The following is a 27,382-nucleotide window of genomic DNA, read 5'->3' on the forward strand; positions in this document are numbered from 1 at the left end:
TTATTTCTTTCTGCGCTTATTTCAGCGGGGGTACCCGTCCTGAGTGGGACTCCTCAAGCCCAGAAGGGCCAGCCTAGCCGCTGAAGGGGGCGGATCCAAGGCCCCGGGGGCTCCCGCACCCTTAGCCGACCCTTGCCCTTGGAATTCTTCGGCTGAAGACGACCGCCGCCCAAAGAAGCCGCATTGCGTGGAAACCCACCCATCCCATTGATTTATCGGTCGCACACCTCCCGGGTTTCAGGAGCTCCTCAAAGGCCTAGCGGCTGCGGCGTTCCCCTTCTTCAGCCTACCCACCCGCCTGGCGGAAGCTGCAGTAGCGCGGCCTGAGAGCGCGGCTGCATCCGGGTCCTTCTTGCCTCAGCCCAATCCTCGGCCTTGTCTCTTCCCACCCTCCAGTTTCTCCGCCCCCCCGCCGCCAATCCCTGATCGGCTCTCAGTCGAACCTGCTGGCATGGGAGTGAAGGCGGACGCGGGCCAATGAGGCCTCGCTTCCCGTTTGAAGCCTCCAGTGAGTGGGCGCCGGAGGCGGGCGCTGCTGGCCAGAAGGTTCGGTTGCGCGTGTGCCATGGACTCAGCCGCCCGGTGATATTGACAATAGGAGAGAGAAAGGGGCATTGACGGGGACCCACCGCGGGTACCAAAGGGCGGCTCTGGCAGCGGCGGCTCCAGCTCCAGCGGCTCCTCCTCCTTCTCCTTCCTTCTCCTGCTGCCGCTGCGGATCCAGTCTTCCTCCCTCCCTTCCCCCCCTCCCCACGTCGTCGCCGCCGCCGCCGCCGCCGCCGCCGGGTCCGGGGCAACGAGCAGAGGCGCCGCCCGCCGGGAATGTGAGCGAGGAGCCACCGGCGGAGCCGCAACGGGGTCGGTGCCGATTTGATGGGACGGGCCCGCGGGGGAGGATCGTGAGGCTGCCGCCGCCGTCGCCGCCGCGGGAGCGCTGAGGTTCAGGTCCGGCCGTGAGGCCTAGAGGCGCCGCCGCCGCGGAACCGGAGGGACGCCGCGCCGGACAGCCGTCGCCCCGGGCTCCCTGCCGCTGTCCGGACCTCCCCCCCGCACGTCCCGGTCCCGCCACCCGCCCCCGCTGCGGCCCTCACGCCGGTCTCCCGCCCCTCGAAACCACAGATCATCTTCGGATTCTTCCCCAGAAGCTTCAAGGTAACTTCGTCCCTCCAGTACCTCGGCTCTCCCGCTTGCTTCCCTTCCTCTTCCCCGTCTTCCTCAGGAATCTGCAGGACACCGGCCTCGGAAAGGCCTGGCCGGGGCAGGCGAGGGGTGCGGTGGGGTGGGGTGTGGGAGAGGGAGCGCCCGTCCCACTTGTCTGATTTACCTGCAAACGCTTCTGACGATGCCTTCCATTTACTCTGCCCCCCTCCCTCCTTTTCCCCCCACCTTCCGGCATTGGAGGCATATTCTTGTCCCCCTTTATCCACTGACGTGGGGCGGGGGGAAACCGGGGGGGATTGGTGTAGTGAGGAGGATTCTGTAACAGCTTATCTTCTCCAGGGCTTGTGGAGGGGGAGGTGGGAGCAAAGGGAGTATGTCAGCATCCCTACAGACCAGCCCCTTCCCTGTCTTTCTCCTCCACCCCAGCACCCCCCCTTGGATTATCCTGAACCTTGGAAATGCCCCGTGCCCGCTGCTTAGACGATGATAAAGCTTCGGGCGTCCTGGTTCTGGGCGAAACCTGTTTCCTTGGGCTTTGCACGGACCCACTGCTACTGCAAGTTCAGTTCTGCAGCGCTTTAGGGTTGAGATCCTTGACGTTTATTCTGGGCCGCGGGCAGAAGGGGCAAATGATTAAAAAAAAAAATGCTAGCAATAAATTATCTTTAGAGATGGGAGATGAGGAATAAAGAAGAGACAAAAAGAGTAATGGAGGAACAGGATTTACCGAAATCTTTCATTGTTATCTAAATAATTCACATACCACGTTGGAAAAGCTGCCCCTAAATTTACAACATACAAATGAGATGTGAATCTTAAGAGCTGATGCAGTCATTGTGAAAAATTTTAACTGATCTTACTTCTTCCGTAGTCATTCATAGTTTGCAATTCCATTTTGAATCTGTCACATTTTATTTAAGGCTAAATTAGGTAGATTTCTAAAAACTTTTTTTTTTTTTTTTTAAGAGAACCAAACAAAGCTTCAAAATTGCAAACCTCAAGATCCTGGGTTTTGTTTGTTTTTTGTTTATATATTTGTTATTTTTTTACTTTGTTAAAATCCAGATAATCCAGGTAACTTTTTATTGCATGTTCAGGAAGGAACTCCCTTAACTTTTAATTTAGAGGTTAAAAAACACTTATCTTATGTATTGGAATGACCTGTATTTGTAAGTGCATTTCAGTATTTGTGAGTGAGTAATTGCATTTCGGTATTGCCCCCATATGCATTATTTTTATTCAGGTCTGCCATTAATCTTGCATGGAGCCTCAGTGCCATGGAAATGATGGCATCTGTTTAAATTGGAGAATGAAATTGAGCTTAAGTCTTGTTACTTTTAGGAACTAACCTTCATTTTAATAATTTGAGAAGCTTAAAAAAAATCTAAAAGAACTGTTCCATCAGTTTGATGGAATGAAAATTAATATCTGATGATGAACTTAAAGGGAATTCAACTTGGTTTTCTAAGTAGGGTGTGAATTTATGTTTTCAATTTTGGTGCACGATTTCATCATAATTTTGTTTATTAAGCTTTAATAACTTAAGATGGCTTCATTCAAAAAGAAGACTTCTTTGAAATGCTTTTAATTATGCCTCTTATGTGTTCTGTGTAAAGTAATCTAACCTGTCCTCATACAGTTTATCATAGCTAACCCAGCACATTGAATTAAGTCATGCCTAGATAGTTTCAGTAGTTGTAAATTTCACCTTGCTGTGATACCTTGGTGGAGATTCTTGAAGTACAATCAGGGTTTTAACTCCAGAGCCCATTTATAATATTAAATATCTTGAGAAAATGTATCGATGGAAGTTTTCCAGTGGCAGAATAGCTCCAAAATTACTTCAGGAATCTCAAGATGAGAAGAGCTGTGCAGTTAGAAAATGAGTAGATGGCTTAGAAGACTTCTTCAGGTGTCAGTGAACATCTTTAATGCTTACCGGAGTGGGGGCAGCCCGTGCATTAGAACTACAATATTGTTGGGGCGCCTGGGTGGCTCAGTCGTTAAGCGTCTGCCTTTGGCTCAGGGTGTGATCCCAGAGTCCTGGGATCGAGCCCCGCATCGGGCTCTTCCGCTGGGAGGCCTGCTTCTTCCTCTCCCACTCCCCCTGCCTGTGTTCCCTCTCTCGCTGGCTGTCTCTCTCTCTGTCAAATAAATAAATAAAATCTTAAAAAAAAAAAAAAAAACTACAATATTGCTTATATGGTATTTAAATTCCTTCTGCTTACCATCAAATTTTCATGTTGCCCCATTGAGCATACGACTTTTCTGAGTTGATTTTATTTGCTTTCTTCATCACATTCCAACTTTCATGCATATTATGGATGGGAATTTTAGAATTTGTGTGATTCACGTGTATGCTCCCACCTTGGGAATATGTTTATGATACCTCTTTCTCTTCAGTAGGGATATGTCCTCAGCACCAACTACTCCTCCATCAGTGGATAAAGTAGACGGATTTTCTCGGAAGTCCGTCAGAAAAGCCAGACAGAAGAGGTCGCAAAGTTCCTCACAGTTTAGGTCTCAAGGCAAGCCTATTGAGCTAACACCTCTGCCGCTGCTGAAAGGTAAGGCTCATGACCAGGTGATGGAGTCCTTGCCAGTTGATCTTTTTATATCTATATATAATTTTCTTTTTGTAGAATTTCTGTGTTGCACACTGAAGGGATGGGAGATTTCAGACGTGTTGAAGTTACTGCTATGTGGGCAGATATACCCACTTTCCTTTTTAAAGGGCTCAATTTAATATAAATAGCTGTGGACAAATGAAAAGAAACCTTATCAGGAATATCTCTCACATTGATAAAGAGAAGAACTGAATGCCAGAGGAACTTTAAGATGCCTAGGTCTGTGTTTTTCATTTTTTCTTCTGTTGACATTTAGAGATACCCATCGTATGTGATAACAGCTACACATTGTACGGTTTTAGTCACAGGAAGTAGACCTGGGAGAGGAGATGGTACCATTAACTTACATATAGAAAATGATGTTTGAAAGAATTCATTTTTAAAAATCAAGAAAAAATGGTCAGGTAGTAATTGCGTTTTCAGATAATACGTGTAGAAAACATGATGATCATACTTGTTAATACTACTTTTCTCTTTCCTTTGGAATGAATTAAGGACAAGTTTTTCATATGAGATTTGCTTTTTCTAAAGTAGACCTTTCAACTTTTGTTTGGGTGTATGTGGATACTTCCTGTTCCTTTTAATTTTCATTTGTTTGCTCTATGTTTATGAACAGACATGGTTGAAATACGTCAGAATATACCATTTATAGCATGGAAACGATCAGAATTTGCCTTTGAAAGTAGATTTTCATCTGCTGAACACTTAAGAGTGAAGAGAAAGGGAACATGCACAAAACAGTGCCCTTCCGTAGCTCAGAGGACGTCAGAAAACCTGACTCGTTAATGAACATTTACTTCTGTAACAGTTTGTGAAATTAGAAGGTATTATATGAAAAACTGGAGTTTGACCAGAAAAGATCCTCAAAATTTAGCCTCGGATATTTCAGGCTTCTATTTTTCCCCTGTGAGCCTTTTTTTTTTTTTTTTTTTAGGGAGTTAGAGTCATAAATGAGTCTCTGAGGTTTATACTTGAAATTGTGGAAACTAAATGGATTCTGATTACTATTAAGCTGATATATCTGTTGGTAAAGATGAGCTCTTATGAGTTTGTGGGGGAGAAAATTTTAGCTAAAGGTTTTGCTGATAAAAAGGAAAAAGCCTTTGTGAGGCTTTAGAAGAGAAGTGAAGGAAAAACTCTAGGGATAAAGCTAATCATGCTTGAAATACAAAGTTGAGCAGTGTATGGATTCTTCGGTAACTTTTCAGATTGGAGCTAGATGTGTAATAGTTTTAGCGTGTTTATCTGGCAAAGGACTCTCTTTTGAGGAAACCGATTAAACTTTTTTTAGGTTTAGAAAGAATTTTAAACTTTATCGTTATATTCATTTCTTGGGGGTCACAGTAAACATTTAAATTAGAACTGAACTGACCACTCTTTGGTTTTGTGGGTAGTGAAGGGGCATGGGTGAGAAGAATTTGGCACATTTTAAGATTTTGTTGTTCCTTATCTCATTTTTTTTTATCATGGTAAAATATACCTAACAGAAAGTTGACCATTTTAACTGTTTTTAAGTATGCGTTAAGTGTGACGTTAGATACGTTTACGTTGTTGTGCATGTCACCGCCATCCATCTCCAGAACGTCTTCATCTCCCCCAAATGAAACTGTATCCATTAAATACTAACTCTCCATTCTCCCCTCCCCTTAGCCCCTTGGTAAGTAACCACCATTCTACTTTCTGTCTTTATGAATTTGACTACTCTTAGGTCTTTCCGTGACCGGATTCTTTCCCTTAGCATAATGTCCTCAAGGTTCATCCATGTTGTAGCGTGTGTTAGAATTTCCTGCCTTTTAAGCCTGAATAATATTCTGCTTTATGTATATACCATATATTATTTGTCCATCTGTCAGTGAGCACTTGGGTCGTTTCCACCTTTTGGTTATTGTGAATGCTGCTATGAACACGGGTGTACAAGTATCTCTTTGAGCCCCTGCTTTCACTTCTTTTGGATACATGCCCAGAAGTGCAATTGCTAGATCATATATTTAATTTTTTGAGGAATTGCCAGACTGTTTTCCACAGCAGCTGTACCATTTTACATACTTAACCATCAGTGCGCAAGGGTTCCAATTTTTCCACATCCTCACCAACACTTGTTATTTTTTGTTCTTTTTTTTTTGATAATAGCCATCATAATGTGTGTGAAGTGGTATTTCACTGTGGTTTTGATTTGCATTTCCCTTGTGACTAATGAATGATGTTAAGCATCTTTTCATGTGCTTATTGGCTAATTTGTATATCCTTTTCTTATTTTTTAAGTGAAGTCTGATAATATTGAAAAATTTCCAAGAACTCTGCTCTCCAGGAATATGATTTTTGTGAACTTGTGTGTTTTGCCAGCGTGGGAGAATTGGAGAGTAACAGGACCATGTAGTACTAGATATAGCCACAGCTTAATTCCAGACAGACTGAAAGTGATTCTTGTGTAGTAAGCATGTCCTGGGAAAATATTCCAGAAAGCAGTCCATAAATTGGATTTCCCTATCTGTAGAATAACAAAGAAGTACAGTCAGATGTAGATTTCAGAAATGTTTATTTGCTCTTGATTTTTATGGGGAATATAAAACATTTGTTAAATGGCATTTGTTTTTCTTACAGTGGATTGAATTTTATTTGTGTGTTGTCTTTTCACTAACTATAGGAACTATAGAATTATTGGAGGAATTTCTTTATTTTATTTTATTTTTTACCGTATCCTTGGGAGAAACCAGAATACATTATGTGTGCATGCCAAAGGATAGTTATTGATGCAGTTTTCTGTAGTATTGCTTTGACCAGGTTGGTAAGTTTGAGTTAACTTTATTTGGCAGTATAATATAAGTGGCAGTTGAATTTTGTGATTGCATTAAAGAATAAAGTAAAATTGATGTCCTCAAGATTTTTAATTTTAGGGGAATTTGAAAACGGAAATTGTATAATTTTGCAACTCATCTTTTTAATATGTAATTTTTGGAAAATTCAAACATAAGGTATTCATTAATGATCACTTGTTTTGTATTTATGCATTATCAGAATGTTTATCATATGACTCATGATAGTTGACTGACTTATATGTAATAGGGCCATTAGCATTTTAAAAGTCTCTTCACTTGTAGAACTTAACGAAGTGAAAGGAAAGTTTCATCTTTTTTGCCTCTTTTCTAATAGGCGGGGTTTTGAAATTTCTATGAACTATGTTATTTTCTGCAGAAAGCAATGCCAGCGGGTCGTTCAGCGTCCATAGCTGGCTTTTCCTCAGCTACTTATAATGAAATAGAGACATTTGAATTTTCTCCGTCTTTATGCACTTTTGAAAATGTTTTCAGAGAGTCCTAAGTTTTTGAGCTTGAAGGACTGTTACTCAAGGGGAATTTAGTAGAGGTTTGAGTGCTCGATGTGAAGACTTGGGTGTTTTCCGTGTGCCTGTGCACGGCATGACACGATCCAAGCTTTGACAGTTACCTATCTCGGTAAGGACAGTTAAACTAAACATTTAGGGAATAGACGCACACATCTTTGTCATCCTCGTCATCCTCGTCATCATAGTAATAATAACTAGTAGTAGCAGTAGTAGTACTACCAGGTTAGGTGACTAGTTCTCTCCCCACCCCATCCTCCCCTGCCCTGTTTCCTTCTTTCTTTGACTTTAAAAGCTTATGTAAGTTTAGATCTGAGTGAAGTGTTTTTGAAAAGTACCACCTCTTTGAAGATGGGATTATAATGAGAGCAGCATCATTATTTCTAGCCTCATAATTCATTATGTAAGTTTTTGAGGCATTTTGCTAATAGTTCGGACATTCAGTATTAAACATTCCAAAAACTGTGATGAGTGGAGGTACTCTTCAGCAGAAACCCTGCCCCTTGGTGTTAAAGCTTTTAGATCAGTAACACTGTGTTTCTATAAATTCCTTCTTTAATGAAAACTATTTTTTTTTAAGCTCTAAGCTTGTGATTCAGCTTACATTTTTATTTTTTAGGGTGATAGTTTGTGAGGATTTTAAAAATCCCAATTGAAAACTAGCGTTTATGTGTTTCTTTTTTATTTTTTTAAGATTTTATTTATTTATTTGACAGAGAGAGAGACAGCCAGCGAGAAAAGGAACACAAGCAGGGGGAGTGGGAGAGGAAGAAGCAGGCTCCCAGCGGAGGAGCCTGATGTGGGACTCGATCCCAGGACTCTGGGATCACGCCCTGGGCCGAAGGCAGACGCCTAACGACTGAGCCACCCAGGCACCCCTGTTTATGTGTTTCTAATTTGTGGATGGGATCATTCTTTTTCATCCATAACTGCTTTGTGTAGTGTGTAAAGAAGGAATATGCAGAAGTAATTCCCAATTTTTATAATGGGATAGTGCCCTAAAGTATATTTATAATGAGATTAGTTTCTTAAGGAATAATGTCCTTTATTTTAGTGTTTACCATCTTTCTTGTATGGTGCAGTGTCACATGGGGGGAAGCACATGGGCCTTGTTGCTTACAAGAGTCCTGGCTTACTAGTTGTGTTGTCTGGGTAAGAATGTTAACTTCTGACAGCCTTGGTTTTCTTGTCTATCAAATGGGGATGATAGTCAATAGATGTGGCAGTGCCACATTCGATAAATACTAGCTACTGTTATTTAACTGGGATTTGAGAAGTTAAAATATGAATAATGTGGAATTATTTCACTTTTTATATCTTTTCAGGAAAAAGGTGAAATTGGAAATTTCTCAAAAAACTATGTAACAAGACCATAGTTTTGGTAGGAATGAATCTTTTTCAACCAAAAAATTGGAAGAAACAGTTTGCAAATATATTGAATTTAGTAGACTAGTTATTTTAAAAACTGTTATTTGCAGATTTTCACCAAATACGTTGGTATCCTGCTACATTTTTTAGTGTATTTTATTTTTAAATTTATTTATTTTTTGAATAGATAATGTAGTTATATGGTTCAGATCTCAAAAAATACAAAAGGATGTATAGTGAAAAATCTTCTTCCTGACTTGGTTCTCTTACTTCCCCTTCCCAGAAGCAACCAGTTATGATACTCTTCTGTAGAAGATAAAAACTTCTTAAACCCTTCATTGAATTGGAAATTCATTTTGCAGCCTGAAATTATATGCACATTTTGTATGTGTATGTCCTTTTTTTAATTGGAAGAATTACATAGTATTTTTCAGATTCTCAAAGGGGTTTTGAATCAAAAAAGGTTAAGAACCATTGTTTTAGTTTGTACCGTAGATTAATGATGCATATTCTTTTTTTTTCTTTTTTTTTTAAAGATTATATTTATTTATGTGACAGAGAGAGACAGCCAGCGAGAGAGGGGACACAAGCAGGGGGAGTGGGAGAGGAAGAAGCAGGCTCCCAGCGGAAGAGCCTGATGTGGGGCTCGATCCCAGAACGCGGGGATCACGCCCTGAGCCGAAGGCAGACGCTTAACGACTGAGCCACCTAGGCGCCCCATGATGCATATTCTTTTGACAGTTAAATTGGCGTGTGTGTGTGGGGGGGGTTAAGAAATAATCATAAGTTTTCCTTCTGAACTAGAAGAATATCTATAAGTTAATAGGTGTTAACATTCAGCTTTGCACCCTTTGCGACAATGTGGCAATATTTTTCTTTTTGGGAAGAAATTATAAGATCTTGCACAAAACCAAATGTCAGTTGCATTGTTTACATGTGTGAAAGATCATAGTTAGTTGTAGCGAGGAGGTATTTCATTTACTTTTAGGGGGAAATATTTTTTCTTTATATATCCTTACAGTTTATAGCATAGAGAAAATTCCCATACAGAGTCGTATGTGGGCCAAAGGTTATTGAGAGTAAGCATACCTGATTTATGGATCATTTAAAAGTAGGATAGCAACTTGCATTCATTTCCCATTCCATCTGAGTATGATAATTACTGCATAGTTCTTAACCTTGGGTTCATGGATTTCTGATTGGGAATAGGATATGGGCATTGTGGTTGGGCTTTCAGGTTCTAAGACCCTCCTAAAATTATATGTAAAGTTTCTGTGAGTGGGCATTTTTGTTTTGGAGAACAGAGTTCACCGCTTACCTCAGATTTGGGAAGGTTTTTGCCCTACCATTCTTGCTCTTTCTCCGCAGTTAAGAGCTTTTGGATTAGACCAAAAGATGGGGAATTGTATTCTTATTTCTGAGTATCATGTTAGCTGTATGTATTCATGTAAGCATTGGACACTTAACAGTAAACATGGTAAGCTATAAACAGAATTCATCATAATGTGGGTCTCTCCAGGGTATGACTCAGCCCAGGCATAAAATATTGAGGTGCCAAATGAATCTTCTCAGAAGGCGAGGTGTCCTTTTCTACCTAGAACTTTCTTCCTCTGACTTAGTGTCATTTTTCAAGTTTCATCTCACCATGGGACTTTCTTAGGAACTGCCCCTCCTGACTTTTTTTAAAAAAATTATTTATTTATTTATTTATTTGACAGAGAGAGAGAGACAGAGACAGCCAGTGAGAGAGGGAACACAGCAGGGGGAGCGGGAGAGGAAGAAGCAGGCTCCCAGCGGAGCAGGGAGCCTGATGCCGGGCTCGATCCCAGAACCCTGGGATCACGCCCTGACCCGAAGACAGATGCTTAACGACTGAGCCACTCAGGCACCCCCACCCCTCCTGACTTTTAAAAATAGTCTTCGTTGAAGTTACTATCAGTCTGTTGTTTCTTGCATAATATTTGTGATCTGAAATTATTTACTCTTTGTTAGTCACTCGGGTGTTATCTGTTTCTCTTTCCCCATTAGAATATAATCTTCAGTGTAGAAACCTTTTTTTCTACCTCTAGGGCTTTGGTCAGTGCTTAGTACATAGTTGGCAATCAATCAATATTTGTTAGGCAATTAATTAACATTGTTAGTTGACATCTAAATTATTAGTAATAGTATTCTTCCTAAGTACTTAAATTTTTTCCCCAAAAGCGAGGTCATGCAAGTTTTATTTTAATTTATATTTTACACAAAGTTACAAACTTGTTTAATGAAGACTTTTTATTTTTAAAGGATCAGATTGCTGAGTGTTCACTTAAAATCCTGAGTGAGGCCTTATGCTTTGGTAATTCTGCATGTTTCAGGTTAAGAACAGAGGAGAGAGGATGGAGTGGGTTTTATGTGTTATACACTAAGTGATTCCTGTTACTTAGGGACTCATCACGTGGCGTTTTGCAGCAGATGTTAAATACAGTGAAACACCTTTTATCTGCTGATGTTTGAGGCCTGAATTGTGGGCTAATCAAATCACCAGACTTTCTTTCTTTACATAGTTTAAGAGGGAACAGCATATCTGAAAATTACAATGGGCTTTCAGAGCAGGGTTTTATGGTTAAGCTTTCTCATCTTTAAAACTTCTATTTTATAATGTTAGTTCTTAATACTAATTAGATTTTCTAGTGCTTGCAAAAGAACAGTGAAGTTTCTAGATATTTCTAAAATGCTGGGTAAGGTAGTTCTTTGGTTTGTTTGCAAATGATGGCATAACATCCTTTTTTACTACTTAAAAATACTTTTCTACCCTTCGTATTTGAAGATTTTCTGAAAGCAAATATGGGATCTTATTTGTATGTTGCAGCAGAATTAAACATATGATGAACATACTGATAGGACAATATGATAATATTATGTTATTATATTTTTGCCTGATATATAACAGTATATAGCTAATATATATAACATGTGTTATCTAAGTGAGGCAGGTGGCCTCCCTGAGGTAAGAATGGAGGCCCTGGAGTCAGACATCCTTAGCTTTGAATTTTGAGTCTATTCACAGCTGTGTGACTTCTAAGCAATGTTTTCTTTTATCTCCCAATTGGTAGAGTATTAGAACCCACCTCATATAGTCAGATTAAATGCCAAAAAGCAGACAAAACATTTATCTCAGTGTTGGATACATAGTAGGGGTTGAAGAATATTAACTGTTACAATTTCAGGAAAAACTGTATAATAGAAAAATGCTTACCTGTGTTTTTCATTTGATTTCTATTCTCTTAATACTTTACGTGGATTATTTCCATTTAAGGAAAAAAAACATGGAGCATGTAGAATGGTGCGAACCAGACTTTTAAAGCAAAAAGGAGAACTAGTTCTTACGGAACAGTCTCAGCGTTACTATTCAGTTAACATCATTTTCAGACTGGCTTCTCATTTCAGGAATTAGAACATAAAGTAGCTAATGTAATTATTTCCAAGGGAAGTTCCATTCGTGGAAGGTTACCAAGTAAAATTATGGTTTGATAAGCTTATTTTGGAAGTCATCTACTAGGACAGGATCTTAAATCTTTTTTTGTCATTGCTTACTCATAGTAGTAAAAATAACGCATGTAGTTGTTTATACGAATTGTATACATGTGCTGTTATACAAGTATAACGCATGTTAGGAAAGTACACAAATATAGAAAGTTAAAAAAGATGATATTGAAATGTAAAATGTATGGATGATCTAATATTTAATTTTGGTACCTCCTTTTCCTTTACCCGTCCCCCCTAACATGTTACATGCACTGGCCCTGAGCACATCTTTGTTTTGAGATTTTGCTTGGAAGAGAGAACCTCTTCAGCTTAGAGGCTTATTTCGTAGCATTTTGTTTTAAGCCAGAGAGATGTGAAGAGTGGAATGAGAAAACTTTTCTTTACGTTCTTGAAGTTATTGTCCAGGTTTTTAAATTTGTTGCACCTTAAAGAAACAAAATCTGAATGGAAGATTTTGCCAGTTTAAGAAGTATCATAGATGGTTCTTTGTAGAGGGCTCTTATCTTGCTGTTGACGGGTGGGTTTCAGAGGGCCCTTGACTCTCTTGAAATTCCAGGCAATATTTTGTGTCTCTGGGCAGATTGTCATTTTTCTGGGGAATGGGTTCAGAGCTTTCATCAGGTTCTTAAAGGAGTTTCCCCGAAGGCTAGGAGCTACTGCTGTGGGTGGTGGTGTTGGATTCCTCACTTGAGAGAATTTGTCATAGAGTCCCTTTCTGTGGAAGAGAGATCTCTTGACGAAAAACTTCCGCATGTTTCTCCTGACTTTCAGTTCTTTTTGATAACAGAATTTTTTTTTTTTTGGTGGGGAGCAAAGCAAGGTTTATTGAGCGATAGCAAAGTGATAGTACACAGCTCCTGAGGAGGGAGGGGACCCGAGAGGGTTGCCCCCAGGCAGAATTTTTAAAGGTGTTTGAAGATAGAAGTTATTACATGACTCCAGTGTGGTTGTTTGGAACTTTTTTTATCAGTATCATTTGAAAAATTAAGCTGAGTAAATACTACCAATGATAAACTTAAATGTACCTGTAAAAAAGCATTTATTCTGGAATAGCTGTGGGCCTGGAAGAAGCCAGAAGGAGAAACAGGTTATCTTTACTGGTGAAGAAATAATTTAGCAACCAACGAAGGAGAAGAGAAGCAGCGTCTGTAGGCTCCACTGTGTACCCGCTGATGTGCTACGTGATGTCACATTGAAGCTTCCCAACAAAACCAAGAACAAGGGATGTTTGTGCTTAACTGAGGGCTGTGTAACTTGCTCATCCCTTCAGAGAGAGCCGGGATGGGAACCCCAGGCCTGTCTGGTTCCAAAGCAAGTGCCTTCTCTATTTATGTACATGAACGTAGGTGACACTGGAGCTAACCACCATCTTGCTCGTGCTGTGCTAGGATGATTTACCAAGGGAACCATTTTACTACCTCTTGTAAGAACCTTGAAAACTGTGAGGAGACTGAAGTGATGAGAAGAGAAGTGGAGAAGAGAAGAGGGCTAGCAGCCAGGCCGGTAGCAGCACTGTGGGTGGTGGGTGGTGGTGGAGAGTCCTGGAGAGCAGCAGGCCTCAGAGATGGCTCCTTAGAAAGGCCAGATAGCCAGTACTTCATGATGGGAAGGGAGGGGGGCGGGGGGTGAGGGGGGGAAGAAGCCACTCTGTATCCTGTGGGACTCTTGTGCTGTCATGATAAAGTCATGTCAGTCATGGAATGGTTTGGGTTTGGTAAACTGGTAGCAGTGTGGCAGTGGTTTTCTTTACCATTTATCTTTATATCTCTGGGAACTAGCTTAAAGAGGAAAGGGTGTGGGTTCAAGTCTAGGTGATAAGTCCTGGCTTTGTGAACTGAGCTTAGTTATTTAACATCTTTGGAGCTTTAATTTCTACTTTCGTTAAATGGGACTCACAATTCCCAAGGTGGTTGTGAGGAGTGAGATAATGTGGGTAGGTTGCCTAATGTATGATTGGTTGTGTAATAAATATTCCTTCCCTTATCTTTCTGTTTGTCATCGATCTTTCTTTGAGTCACTCCTAAGGACCTAGATCTTGTTTCAGATCTTGTGAGGGAAGATATCTGGCAAAAGTTCATCCATTTATGTAGGCATCATGAAAGACTTACCTTACGGTGATGTTACTTTTTAATTTAATTAATTCATGGTTGCTCATGCCTGGAACACTATTCAAAGTAAAATGGTAAAACATTAAAAAACATGGAGAAAATTGGGACTTGGCAGCATTTCAGGAAAAGTACTATCTTCTAATAAGGAAGATGTAGGCTTTGGAATTAGCCTTTTACCGGAGTGCTTCCAGAAGACAGTATCTGGAAATGGAAGGAGATATCTCCTTTGCCATGTGTTATAAGGAATTCAGAGTGAGTTCAACCTCCTAAGGAGCTAGCTGTCTTATATTGGCAGTTTGGAAATCATAGCAAAAAACACTTTTCTTTTCAAATGAATGAGTATTTTGAAATCAAGGACATTGGTAGCAAAAAGGAAGTTCCTTTTGAGAGTCAGAAGCCTACTTTGTCTCATCAAGTTAATTTTTCAGAAAGACCGTGATGCATCTGAAGGACTGGTGTTTTTCCCTAATTTGTGAGCCAAAGTCAAATGAAAGCAGATTTACACAAAGAACTTTTTAAAAGTAAAAGGAAGTGTTGGTACTCCGTTCTGCACTGTCTTCCATGCATCCTTCTAGCTTTGCCTCTTCAACTCCATCTACAACTGTTGTAACTAACTAGTATCCTTGATGGTAACCAGTCATCTAGAAATAATATTCATTTCACTTTAAGAAAACTTAAACACATCATTTTTATCAAAAACAGTTGAGTTGAAGTTCTGAAACTCAGTAGATGTAAAATTTATCAGGCATGTGGCTGGATCTACAGGGAGATCTGTCTCTAAGATTTCAGGTATAAGTAACTTTGACGTAACCTTTAGCTGCTGAGGAAGCTTGTGCCTTAATATCTAGATTTAGTTATTCCATAAAGATGTTGGAGTTATATTTTGTGGTATTTAGATTTCTATCTTAGCATTGTTAAAGGCATTTCAACTAATGGTGGAATTTATTTAGGCTTTCCCAGTTCAGTGGGATGTTCTAGAACTGGTATATACTGTAGACAGCTTTGGGCTTAGGAGTGGTAGACCCTGTGCTCATACTCTCGAATTCTGATGAGGCTTCAGTGAAATGAATTGTGTGCAGATGTTTTTCAAAGTGTGTATGAAGCAAACAGCTCTAAAAGGAGTCTATATGTGACCTGGCTAAATAGTCTCCTCCAAGGGCCTTATATTCTCATTTTTGTAATTGTTCTGTGGGCTGTGTGATTCAGTTCATTCACTCATCAGATTTCTACGGAGCAGTATGATGCACCAGGCACTGCCCTGGCAACACAGTGGTGAGCAAAACAAGAAGGTTGATGTGGTTCTTCTTCTCAAAAGGCCGTTGTAGCTGGAGGTCAGAGATTGATGGGGCTGCTTAGGTTGTTGGAGCCAAATCATTCTGGCTGGGTTGAAGTTTGTCCTTGAGCCTAAGAACATTTGTACATATCTGTAAATATATGATCGCGGAATATATAAATCACCCTTAAATCCCTTACCCAGTCGTGGGGAATAGTATTTTCCCCTCATGTTTATATATTCTTGTGTTAAGCTTAAAATTGTTTTTGTTCTATAGGATACTTAATAGCGTTATAATTGCTTCTTATTGTTGGAGTTGGAATTTTAGGAAGTTCTCTTGTTACAGTAACATTGTGCTTGTTAAAATACTGAGGTTTCTTTGAAAACAACTTAATCATTGCTTGCTTAAAAAAGCATTACTAGTTTACTTTCAGGCTATAAACATGAAATATACAAAATGTAAAAAACATACCAAGTCCCTTTAAAACTAAGTAAAATCCATCTGTGGGTCCACCCATTTGCTCTGTAGATGGCACTCTGTTATTAAGTACATGATCTTAAGTTTTCATGTGTTTTAATTCACTGTTTTATGAACTGCTGGTTGGAATAGTGGGGGACATAATACAATAGATTTAATTCATTAAGAGAATAAAAGTTTAGAAGATTAGAGCTGGAATTACTGTCAGCAGCAATTGATGTTCATTAAATGAGAATTCAGGCAACAGTAAAACCACAGTTAGGCAAAGCAATTAACATTGGTGGTGTGATGGTTTCTGTGAAGATTGGAAAAATAAATAATTGAAAGTATTTTAAATTTGGCAAATTGAATGAAGTTAAAAATTGAATCCACCTCCTTGTCACTTGCTAATTTTAAGTTTTCCTGAGCTATTATGATTTAAATTATTGAGCGTTATCTGTGCTGCATTCTGTGGGTGGTAAAAATTGAGTGGAGTGTGTGCTTTCAGAACCAGTGCTTGAAGCAGAACTGGATTTGTGATGGTTTACATAAAGAGGAAAGCTTCATCTAGGATTATCTCAAACTCTGACCTGTGGGAGAGTCCAACAAAATAAATAAAAGGACAATGCAGTCTGGAATTTTTGATAGTACTTAGAAGATCACTCTTCTACCTCAATGGTTAACGGATTTCAAAATGATTGTAGAATCATTTCATGGTTAGTCAAACAATGTGCATTCTTGTGAATGCAAATCTGTATTTAATATTAACAAAATCTTGGTAAAATCATCTTTCTTTACAGTTTTACTTAATGGAATATTATTTTTCTTTCTTTTTTTTTTTTTAAAGATTTTATTTTATTATTTGACAGAGATGGAGACAGCCAGCGAGAGAGGGAACACAAGCAGGGGGAGTGGGAGAGGAAGAAGCAGGCTCATAGCGGAAGAGCCTGATGTGGGGCTCGATCCCATAACGCCGGGATCACGCCCTGAGCCGAAGGCAGACGCTTAACTGCTGTGCCACCCAGGCGCCCCTAGGAATATTATTTTTCTTTCGTGTGTTAATGTAGATAGAGTGAAGTCATCCCTCCCCCCCCCCCCGCCATTTTTGAGCAAGGCTGTTTATAGTATTGTACTGTCTGTTAAGAGAATAATTTCTTCACATTAGGATATCATAGTTCATGAGTGATATTCTCTCCATAAATGCCAGGATAATTGAGCTGTTATTTGCCTGTTTGTTGGTGAGATAGTCATGAAGTTTTGCTTGATTCATTTGGAGAAGAGAGATCAAGAACCTCTCAATAGGGTGGTTTTGAGGATTGAACAAGTTAATATAGCTAATGCTTAGAGAGGGACCTAGATCATGGTAAGTGTTATGTAAATGTTAGCTATCTTTGTCATTGCTGTTGCTGTTGTTATTATTTATAAATACTACTTAATCTGTATTTTATGACTTGGATTTCAAGTGGATCCTGTAAAGATGATCTATTTTTGTGTACTGTGTTTAGGAAAGTGGGTGTTTGTTTTTTAAAACCCATTAAGCTTATCCATAAACTAAATCTTTTAAGTAAAAGAACATATCACTATTTATTACATTTGCTAATGAATTTTAAAAAGCATTTAGAAAGAATTTTTGAGTGAAGAAACATTTGGAAGCTGTCAAAGTCAGTACATTGTTGAACCCAAGGACTAGTCTAGGCAAGTGTGATCTGTGTTGCTTTATGACAGATGTTAAAGCATTTCGCTCGCCTGTCTTCCCTGGCTGGTGTGTGTGGTGCATTGGGGAGATTGGGGAGTTGAATGTGTGTGAGGACATTGAGCATTGTCACTATGAAAATTGAGAAGGACTGTTGGTGGTTGCTAAATGTAGTTAAGAGGTTGGACAGGTAGGACATAGCCATTAACCTAACATCTTTGATTAAGTGGGAGCATTGAAAAATCTTTAAAAAAGAAAAAAAATTAGAGAGGTTGCTAGGAGTTTGCAAGAGTGTCTTTGGTGCACCTGGCTTATAATACGAATTTCATGCGTTAGAAATTTTTTCTTCATTTGTGATTTTTTTTTTTTACCTAAAACTGTTTTTTATGAACTGAAATTATGGATTTGTTGTATACATGTAATTTTTGATGAGTAATGCAACCTGTATTTAGTCTTTTTCAGACCTAGAAAGGTTTTTTTTTTTCCTTCTTTTTCTCTCTCACAGGAAGTTAACAGTTATCACAGTGTCAAGCCACTCATTCTCATAGTTATCTCAAGATAATGAGTGTTGTCTTTGACACGTCTTCAGTTTCTATTGAGATGAAAAAATGTATTCAGCCCTCGTGCATTTTTTTCTTTCATGATGAATTCAGATAAAATAACTCACCGTGAGTTAATATGTTCACAAAAGCAACGTGTACATATATTTGATGTAGGTGTGTAACAAGGGAAACCCAAGTGCCAAGAAACCACTGGCAGGTCAGATTCAGTAAGTGCAGTTGAATTGGAATGTCAATCAGAATCCTTTCTTCCAAGGGATCTTCTTGAGCCGGTAGATGCTCATGTTTCTGTTCTACCTTGAGTTCTTACTTTTTATCCGAAAGATTTTAAATAAAGACTCAAAGATTGGACAGTGAAAGCTTCAGTCAGGGCAAGTCACTTCAGAGCGCATGAGTGGGGGGAGTGGTAGAGGGAGAGAATCTCCAGCAGTCCCCCACCCCCCCCAAATCCAGTGGGTCTCAGGGCTTGATCCCAGGACCTTGTGATCATAACTTGAGCCGAAACCAAGAGTCAGATGCTCAACCAACTGAGCCACCCAGGTGCTCCTCCCCTCCCATCTATTTAACATTTTTTAAAAAATAAATTTTTGACATTTGTTTTTTCTTCTTTCTGTCTAATAGCTCCCTTATCTGTGGGGGTTCCAGGACTCTCAGTGTTTGCCTGAAATGCAGATAGTACCTAATCCTCCATATACTATGGTTTCTCTTATACCTACATACCTGTGATAAAGTTTAATTCATAAATTAGGCACAATAAGAGATTACCAACAATGACAGTTACAATATTCTGTAATGAAAGTTACGTGACTGTGGTCTCTCTCTCAAAATATCTTTGTTCTGTACTCTCCCTTGCTATGATGATGTGAGATGATAAAATGCCTATGTAATGAGATGAAGTGAAGTGAATGATGTAGGCCTCGTGACCTAGGGTTAGGCTACTATAGATGTTCTGATGATAAGTCAGGAGGAGGGTCATCTGCTTCTGGCCCAGGGTTGACGGTGGGTGACTGTGGGTAACCACGGCAAGGGAGACCGTGGGTAAGTGGGGACTACTGTATTTTCCCTTCCCTTAGTTGTTTTGCAGGTAGGTTTGCTTAAGGCCATGTAGAGCTGTGGGCAGGTCAGAAATACAGAGGTAGCATGGGAAGCTAGGGAGACTGATGATTACAGTTCAAAGATGTTGCCTGTCCAGCAAGGTAAAGTTATAGAAAGAAGATAGATTTGTCAGCCAGCCAGCCAGTCTTAGAATTCCAGTCAATTTTCCTTGCAAGCTGGGTGACTTTGGACAAATGACTGTCTTAGAGCCTCAGTTTGCTCATCTGTAAAGTGATGATAATATCTGCCTTGCAGGATTAGTTTGAGAGATGATGTATGTGAAATGCCTAGACCAGTACCAACATGGCAGACACTGGGAAATTGATAGTCATCATAATATTTCTGTTCTTGAAGTCAGAGACCGTGTCCATTCATAACTGGATTCCCATTGTCCAGGATAGTGCCCCCCTCACATCTTGCTGCTCAGTGGGTACCTGTTGAGTACAACTGTCCTTTCAGGTAGAAAGGGAATTCTTCATGTATATGAAGCAGTGCTGACTCGTAATATTGCTTCTTACTCATTCCTTTCTCTTTTCTCATTTGTGTCTTAAATATTCTTTTAAGGAATGTATTTTTTTAAATGAGAGTTTTGTGTAATAAACTGAACGTAGCTTTAGAGACAAAGGTTTATGATTATGGCCTATACTGCTTAGGGGAAAAGGTGCTGCTTTGGACAGAGCACAGTCTCTGAAAGGCCCATGATTATCGAAGGTCGCCAAGTCCTTTGAAAGGCTCTGGGTGTAGGTTTTTGTTTCTGGCATTAGCCTGGGTTTCTTCAGCAGTGATTGAGAGTTGTTAGAGCCTGGAGTGTAGGAGACATGGAATGAGTGTTTATTGAATGAATGAATGAATGAATATGGTGATTATTCAGACATCAAAATTTAGTGAGGTCTTTATTGGAGAGCAGAAATAGTGTACAAACACTAAGTGAATTTTAGTGCAGACTAGACAGTGAAAACAAGTTGGTTTCCTGTCCCATCTTGGGTTTAGACAAGAGACTTGCTGGTTCGCAAAAATTTCTGCTGGCACTAACCTGGCACTTTGCTGTTCTCCTCGAGGTACATCATAGAAAGTCTTTCACTGGGCTGGAACCCAGGACTTGAAAATCAGCATTAACTTTGTGTTAAGTCTCCTTTGGGGGGGGCGGAGGTTGTGTGGAGGGGATGTAAGTAAGCTGCGGGAGAGAGTGTGATAGTCTAGTCCTTTCGCTCTGGCCCCCCTTGCCTTATAGGGATTTATGTCAACTCAGAGGCTCATCATGATAATGAAAGATAAGTGCTATAAAAGTTACTGCTCTGGTCCTCTGTGTAGTTTCTCTTTCTTCTTAGGTGGACTTTTCACTCAGTCTGTCTTTACTTTTTTGTTTGATGTATATTCAGGAAATTTAAAAAAAAACTTATTTTAATTCTAGCCTTCAGCAAACATAATTAAAAAGGAAAAGTTTCTGTTTGCTGTTACAGGAAGTCTGCTCCCCTACTCCACCCCCCCACATATTGGTACATTTTTTTAATACTCAGGAAGTAAGTGAATTTTAGGTTATCCACATTTCTATCCCTTCATTAGTGAGTAGTAGTATAATTAAGAGGTGCAAGGATTTGATGTGGTTTGCTAAATTTTTAGGGAACACAAAAAGCACACTTAGTGGTTCATATTTTTGAAAATCTTTGTGCAGTATTTGGGAAGATTTTCTTTTACTAGAAACCTTATTTTCTGGGCTCTTTTGCTGTGCATATTTCAGTAAGACTGTATCTGTCTTTCCTTGTCCTGTCCTTGGTCCTTGAAGGATATGCAGTGTATATTCTGCATAGGCCAGTCATGACCCTGGAAGGCCTTTCTTTGGTGAGCATATCTTTGGAAACAGAGGCAATCAAGATCTGTCTCCAGGAATTTTCTTTCTTCCCGAAGCCTCATTCCCGGATGTCAAATGTAACATAGGCCCATAGACTCTGGCGAGTGCTTTCATCAACCATCCAAACAGTTTCTGTTTCAGTTCCAAAAAAGGTAATTCACCTCCCTTCCCCTCATTAAATACCTAGGTTCGTTTCTTTCTTCCTTTCTTTTTTTTTTCTTTTCTTTTCTTTTCTTTTCTTTTTTCCTTCTTTCTTTCTTTCTCACTTTCTTTCTCCCCCCTTTTTTTTTTCTTTTTGGAGGGAGACTGGAGTTATTCACTGGTGTTGAGTTCTCTTTGGTGTTTAATAGATGGGGTGTTTCAGAAACCAGTCCATTCATCGTATACAATAAATACCAATGTTAGATTTTTATGGAATTTGGAAAGCTGTGATAGAAAACGTATAGGTAGGAGTCTACTTGATTTATAGGGGTGGCTTGAAAGAATTATAAATGTTTTGGTTTTAAAAGTTACAGTGTCAAGACATACGACTTTTAAAAGACTAGAAAGAGATGCAAAGAAGCTGTTAATAGTGGTTATCTTTAGGGAACAGAAATAGAGGGTTTCACTTTCTACCTTGACATTAAAGAAATTTAATTAAAAAACAGAAGGGTAGTCATGTGTCTGTTTCCCAAACTAATGAAAGTAAGCAAACTACTGGGAATAAAAGGAGCCATCGACCATTGGTGGTCATTAGATTAAGCCTTTGTGTGATCATTTGTAACATGAGGAAATATATACAGGATTCTTTTCGTAGAGCATAAATGCTTAAATAATTAATAATCAAAGTATTATTTGATGGATGTATGTTTGTCCTCTCCTTCTATCTTCCATCCACCCATCATCCATCTCCCCATTTGTCTGTAATAGTCAAGAGAAGTTCAGCTTGTCATCTCTGTAATATTATTGGTTTCTTTGCTCATCTCTTTGGAAAACCTTGAAAAACATTATTTTTGATGTTCAGCAGGAGGGTAAAGTACTCAGTAATTTTCAGAAACGGTGTGTGGGGCACTGAAAAGATAAATGCTGTTGGTGTGAAATCTTTTATTCTCACTGTTTTCTGAGATACTTACGTTGGTGATTTTACTGCACAAAGAACTCTGCTTCTTGGCTGTCCTACACCACACTTTAATGAGGTAGAGCTACACCGTGATTTGTGACTTGTGCCCTCTCCTTTTCTAATCAGCTCATCAACATCATGCCTATTCTGCATCAGTTTACTTTAGAATTTAATCAATCAGTTAATTAATTACTTTTGGTAATGCCATAAGAGAAACCAAGAGAGCTTACTGGCTTGCATTTGATTTGGGGGATAAAAAGATACTGAATTGGCTTTTGCTGCTTAACAAACCACTCCAAAACTTGGTGGCTTAAAACAGCAGCCATTTATTTAGCTCATCATCTTGTGGTTTGGCAGTTTGGACGGAGTTCAGCTGTGTGATTGTCCTGGTCTCTGCTGGATTCACTCACACACCTGCAGTCAGCTGGCAGCCGATGGTCTCATTCACATGTCTGATGGTTGGCTGATGGTTGGTTGGTTGTGGCTACATGGGGTGTCTGGGCTGTGTGAGCCTCAGCATCCAGCCGGTTAGCCTGCACTTCTTTACGTGGTGGGTTGTGGTATTCTCTAGAGCAATAAGAAAGGACCAGCTCAAATGCTTAAGTACCTTTCAGTTCTCTCCTGCATTGTGTGCAGTTATCCCATGGGCCAAAGCAAGTTACAAGCCCACTGAAATTTCAGGGGTGGAGAAAGACTCCATCTCTTTGTGGGTGGAGCTCCGGAAGTGTACTGCATGGCATGAATACAAGAAGGGGAAGAGTTTGTGGCCAGTTTTGCAACAGAATATCTGCCGCAGATGTTCTGAGGACTTCATATACCTTGGCTGAGTAGATATTGTCTCGATTTTGAAATGCATCTAGACCCCTGACTACTTCTCTAAGTCCAGACCGCTCAGCGTTTGCCTCCTGCTCACAGGCACCCTCTCCCTCCGTGCTCTACACAGCAGCCAGAGCAGACTTTTCAAAAGGGAAGTCAGAGCATGTTCAAACCCTTCCCCTGGCTTCCCATTTCATTCAGAATAAAATGTAAATTCCCTCCTGGGGCTGCAAGACTTTACCTCATGTGGCCCTTTCTCCGACCTCGTCTCACCCTGCCCCTCACTCCTCCTCCCGGCTGCGCTTGCCTCCGTGCTGCCAGTCGGACACACCGGAACATGCTCCGCCTCGGGGCTTTGCATTTGCCGTTCCCTCTGCCGGATGCTCGGTGGCTGCTTCCTTCGCTTCCTTCGCTTCCTTTGGGCCTCTTTATAAGTCACCTTCTCAGAAAGGCCTTCATTGATATCCCTACATAAAATAACATTCTTTCCGACCAATTTCTGGCTTGCTTTACTGTATCCAGGACACTTACCCACCACCTGACATTTGTTTATTTTCTGTCTCTTCCACGGGAGGCCACGACTTTGAGTGTTTATCCCCAGTGCCTACAGCAGGGCCTGGTGCAGGGTTTAGGCTCCCTGAGCTTCGGTAGAATGGCTCTAAAGTGAATTTTATCATCTGGTCTTCGTGGTGGCTCTTCTCTTCTCGAGCTGCTGAGGCCTGTGCTCCATCAATCCTGGGCTGGAGGCAACCTCTTTTCCCCTTGCCTGATGCTCGGCTGGACTGGTGTGATGATAATTAATGAAATGTTCATTCTATTCCCCTTTAAAAAATTTAAGGCAGTTTTAATGTGATGATTTGGGGATCATTTTCCTTTATAAATACCTATCTTCCTGGACTTAGGAATACAGGATTCTGTTCTGTGCTGATGGTTTCTGTAAATGCACGGATAGACATATGCAGGTTGTTTGCAGAGCGTGGCGCACAGCAAGCCCTTCGGGCTGGGCATGGAGGCTCGCGCAGTTGTGGTTTTAATACCCTCTTCGTGTGCTCTTGAAATTCCTTCAGTCCCCCAAGCCCCTTTTACTCAGACCCGTATACCAAATACCACCGGGCCAGACTTTCTCTGAGCTTTAACTAACCCAGGCAGAGAGCTGCTGTCCTTCAAGTGTAATTTGTCTCTCAGATGGCTTTCCTATAGCTGCTTCTCGGTCTTTGAATCTGAGTTCTGTTCGTCCACAGGAGTTTACCATTTGCAGGTATATGTTTGTAACAGATAGCCAAACCTCTAATTTGGAATAATGAGATGGGACGGAAATGAGTAGAGGAAGGGCAGTCTAGCTTAGTGAAACCTCTGAATCACAGAATATTTAAAAATAAAGACAATTATATGATATTTAAATTATAGTGCACATGATAGACTAATATATAACTGGGACGTAATGAGCCATGTAAGCGGCAGTAATGGAAATACAATTCACAACAGGCATACAGAAGAAGCGAAGAAGTTAGAGCAGCAAAGTCTGGGTAAGGGCTATTTGACTCAGAATTCAAGGGCTAATCCAAAGAATGGGAGGAATCACTAATTTCTTGAACCCTTTGATTTGAAAATGTTAACTGATTTTTAGATTACATTTTCCCATTTGGTAAGGACCTAAAAATATGCAGGTATAGACTGACTTGTGCTTGATTAGAACCACATTCTTCAGGATTAAAATGGAAACAGGGAAGAGCTGAGACCTAAGGTTTCACTGCCTCGGCTTTCATCCTCTGGCTGTCCATCTTATCATTTTAGAAACATCTTCTCCCATCTTAGCAAATGGGTGCATATGTGTTCATTTTTGTTGGCCCAATGCTGGTTGAGTTAGAAAGCTGGGAGACGAAACGACAGGGTTTCAAAGAATTTAGTGGCGAGAGAATGCTAATAAGTGACAGCAGGGATTGTGGGACCATTCTGGACTCTGGCTTCATGTGACGGGAAGGACCAGGGTTAAGAACATGCACTTTGTGGAGGCAGAGAGGCTAGGGTTTTAGTCTAGTTTTTGCCATTTACTATTTGAGTGAACTCAGATAAGTTATTTAACATCTCAGCTTCCTTTGTGATTAAAAAAAAAAAAAAAAGAGGGTGGTGGGGGTGCCTGGCTGGCTCAGTCCATGGAGTGTGCGACTCTTGATCTCAGGGTTGTGAGTTCAAGTCCCATGTTGGGCATGGAGCCTCCTTAATTTAAAAAAAAAAATAGATTGGGGGGATGCTGACAGAGCCTGTATCTTAGATTTTTTGTGAGGAATAAAGTTATGTAAGAGGGTTAGTACTAGAAAAGGCACATAGTTCATGCTCAGGAAATGTTAGCTAGTATGTTGGAGAAGGCATACCTTCCCAAGACTCTGGAAGAATGTTGATACCAGACGGGCTTACAGTCTTGTGTGGTGTTTTGGCCCCTATGAAAATAAATACATGCAGTTTGTGAGAGGAATGGGATGAAGGGTGACAGGCAGAGGGAAGGGGTTGCCATGGCATTCATAAGGATGGTAGCTGGGGTGGGTAGTGAGTGGGGTGGTTTGGTGAGGAATGGACTGGGCCTTTCACGTGTGCACAGTGGCTCCAAAGAGAGGAGTGTGAGGTGTGTGAGGAAGGAAAAGCACATCCCTGGTAGTGAGGGCAGAGAGCTACTGGAGCAGGAGGAGGACACTGGTGTGTATAGGAGTGTGTTGGGGACAGGGACGTGGGTGGGAGGGTGGAGTGAGGGCTTGCAAGTTTCAATCTGGCAATTACATTTGATTCCAGAGGCAATTAGGAGCCACTCAAGCTACAGTCTGCAAAGGTGAAGAATAGGGTTCTTCCTGTTGGTGTTCGGCAGATCCCTAAGATGAGGCTCAAGTTTATCCGCTCTGGTGTCCCTACAAACAAGAGAATTGCTGAAATCCTGCAGTTTCTTTGAAGCTTGTTTTTTTTACTTTAAAAATTCACAGATTTTTGCATTTCATAATTTATTAGCTTCTTTTCATTCTAAAAATTGGGTGTTTTTAGTAAACTTAATGGCTCCATGGTTATCCTGTGGCGTCCAGAAGGTACTTGCACTTCTGTTCTCTGGTTAATCCAAGCGCAAGGTAATTAGCAAGCTGGGTGTTTGGACTGCCAGGACTGAAGGGCTTTAGAAGGTGCTTCCTCCTCACAGCTGGCAGACAGGCAGAAGGTGCCCCTCATTACTCTTCTCCCAGGCCTTGTCGAGCCCACAGCCTTTCTTTCTACAAGGCATCTCGGGAGTCCGTGAAAGCTCCATTAACAGTCCTTTAGTGCTCACAACTTCTCCATCTTATGTTCTCTCTTCCCATGGCCTGAAATACCCAACTTCTTTCTTCCTTTTTGTTGAAACAACTTCATTGAGATATATTTTACATACCATACCATTCTCCCTTTTCAAGTGTTTGGTACATTCACAGGGTTGTGCAACCATGACTGCTCTCTAATTTTAGAACATTTTTGTTCCTCCTACAAGAAACTCTACCCATTATTGGTTATTTCTCATTCTCTACCTCCACCCGTGTCACTCCTAGCCCTAGGCAACCGTAATCTGCTTTCTGTGTACTGATATGCCTATTCTGGACATTTCATATAAGTGGAATCCTATAATAAGTGACCCTTTGTGACTGACTTCTTTCACTTAATATGTTGTTTTCCAGGTTCATCAGTGGTGTAGCTTGTATCAGTACTTCGTCCTCTTCATGGTTGAATAATACTGCCTCGTACCACATTTTGTTTCTCCATTCATCAGTTGATGAACAGTCAGGTTGTTTCTATTTTTTGGCTATTATGAATAGTGCTACTTTATTTTTGTGTGGACATGTTCTCAGGTATTTTGGGTGATACTTTAGGAGTGGAATGGCTGGGTCATATGGTAACTACATGTTTAACTTTTTGAGGAACTGCCTAGCTGTTTTTTTCCAAAGTGGCTACACTACTTTGCATTCCCACTGGCAATATAAGGGATCCAGTTTCTCTACATCCTTGCCAACACTTGTTATTTTTTGTCTTTTTGATTATAGCCATCCTGTTGGGTGTGATTTGCATTTCCCTCGTGGCTCATAGTGCTGAACATCTTTTCATGTGTTTATTGGCCATTTGGGTATATTCTTTGGAGAAAAGTCTGTTCAAATCATTTGCCCATTTTTGGTTTGTTTTTTTTGTTATCAAGTTGTAAGTGTTCTTTTTTATATTCCAAGTACAAGTCCCTTATCAGATATATGATTTATAAATATTTTCTCCCATTCAGTGCTTTGTCTTTTTACTTTCTCGATGGTGTTCTTAGAAGCAGAAATGTTTTTGATCTCGATGAAATTCTGTTTATTTTTTTCTTTTATTGCTCGTGGTTTTATTCCTGTTTTTTAATCCCTAGCTATTCTGTAGAATGTTG

The 27,382-nt window shown here is 40.4% G+C and overlaps 1 protein-coding gene across 3 annotated transcripts in view; it reads left to right on the plus strand.

The window, feature by feature from the left end:
* Positions 1-587: 587 nt before the first annotated feature.
* Positions 588-27,382, plus strand: part of PPP2R5E (protein phosphatase 2 regulatory subunit B'epsilon) — a 143,590-nt gene continuing 116,795 nt past the window's right edge. For 2 of the 3 annotated variants that reach the window (XM_008701085.2, XM_008701099.2), the window contains exons 1-2: positions 588-1,152; positions 3,565-3,728. In XM_008701085.2, the coding sequence (XP_008699307.1) occupies positions 3,572-3,728 (157 nt within the window). In that variant the 5' untranslated portion in view covers positions 588-1,152; positions 3,565-3,571. The remainder of the gene's footprint in view (positions 1,153-3,564; positions 3,729-27,382) is intronic. The other variant, XM_008701091.2, reaches the window with a different exon arrangement.

Source organism: Ursus maritimus, unplaced genomic scaffold (genome assembly GCF_017311325.1).
Source record: "Ursus maritimus isolate PB19 unplaced genomic scaffold, ASM1731132v1 scaffold_25, whole genome shotgun sequence".
Taxonomy (NCBI): Eukaryota; Metazoa; Chordata; class Mammalia; order Carnivora; family Ursidae; genus Ursus; species Ursus maritimus.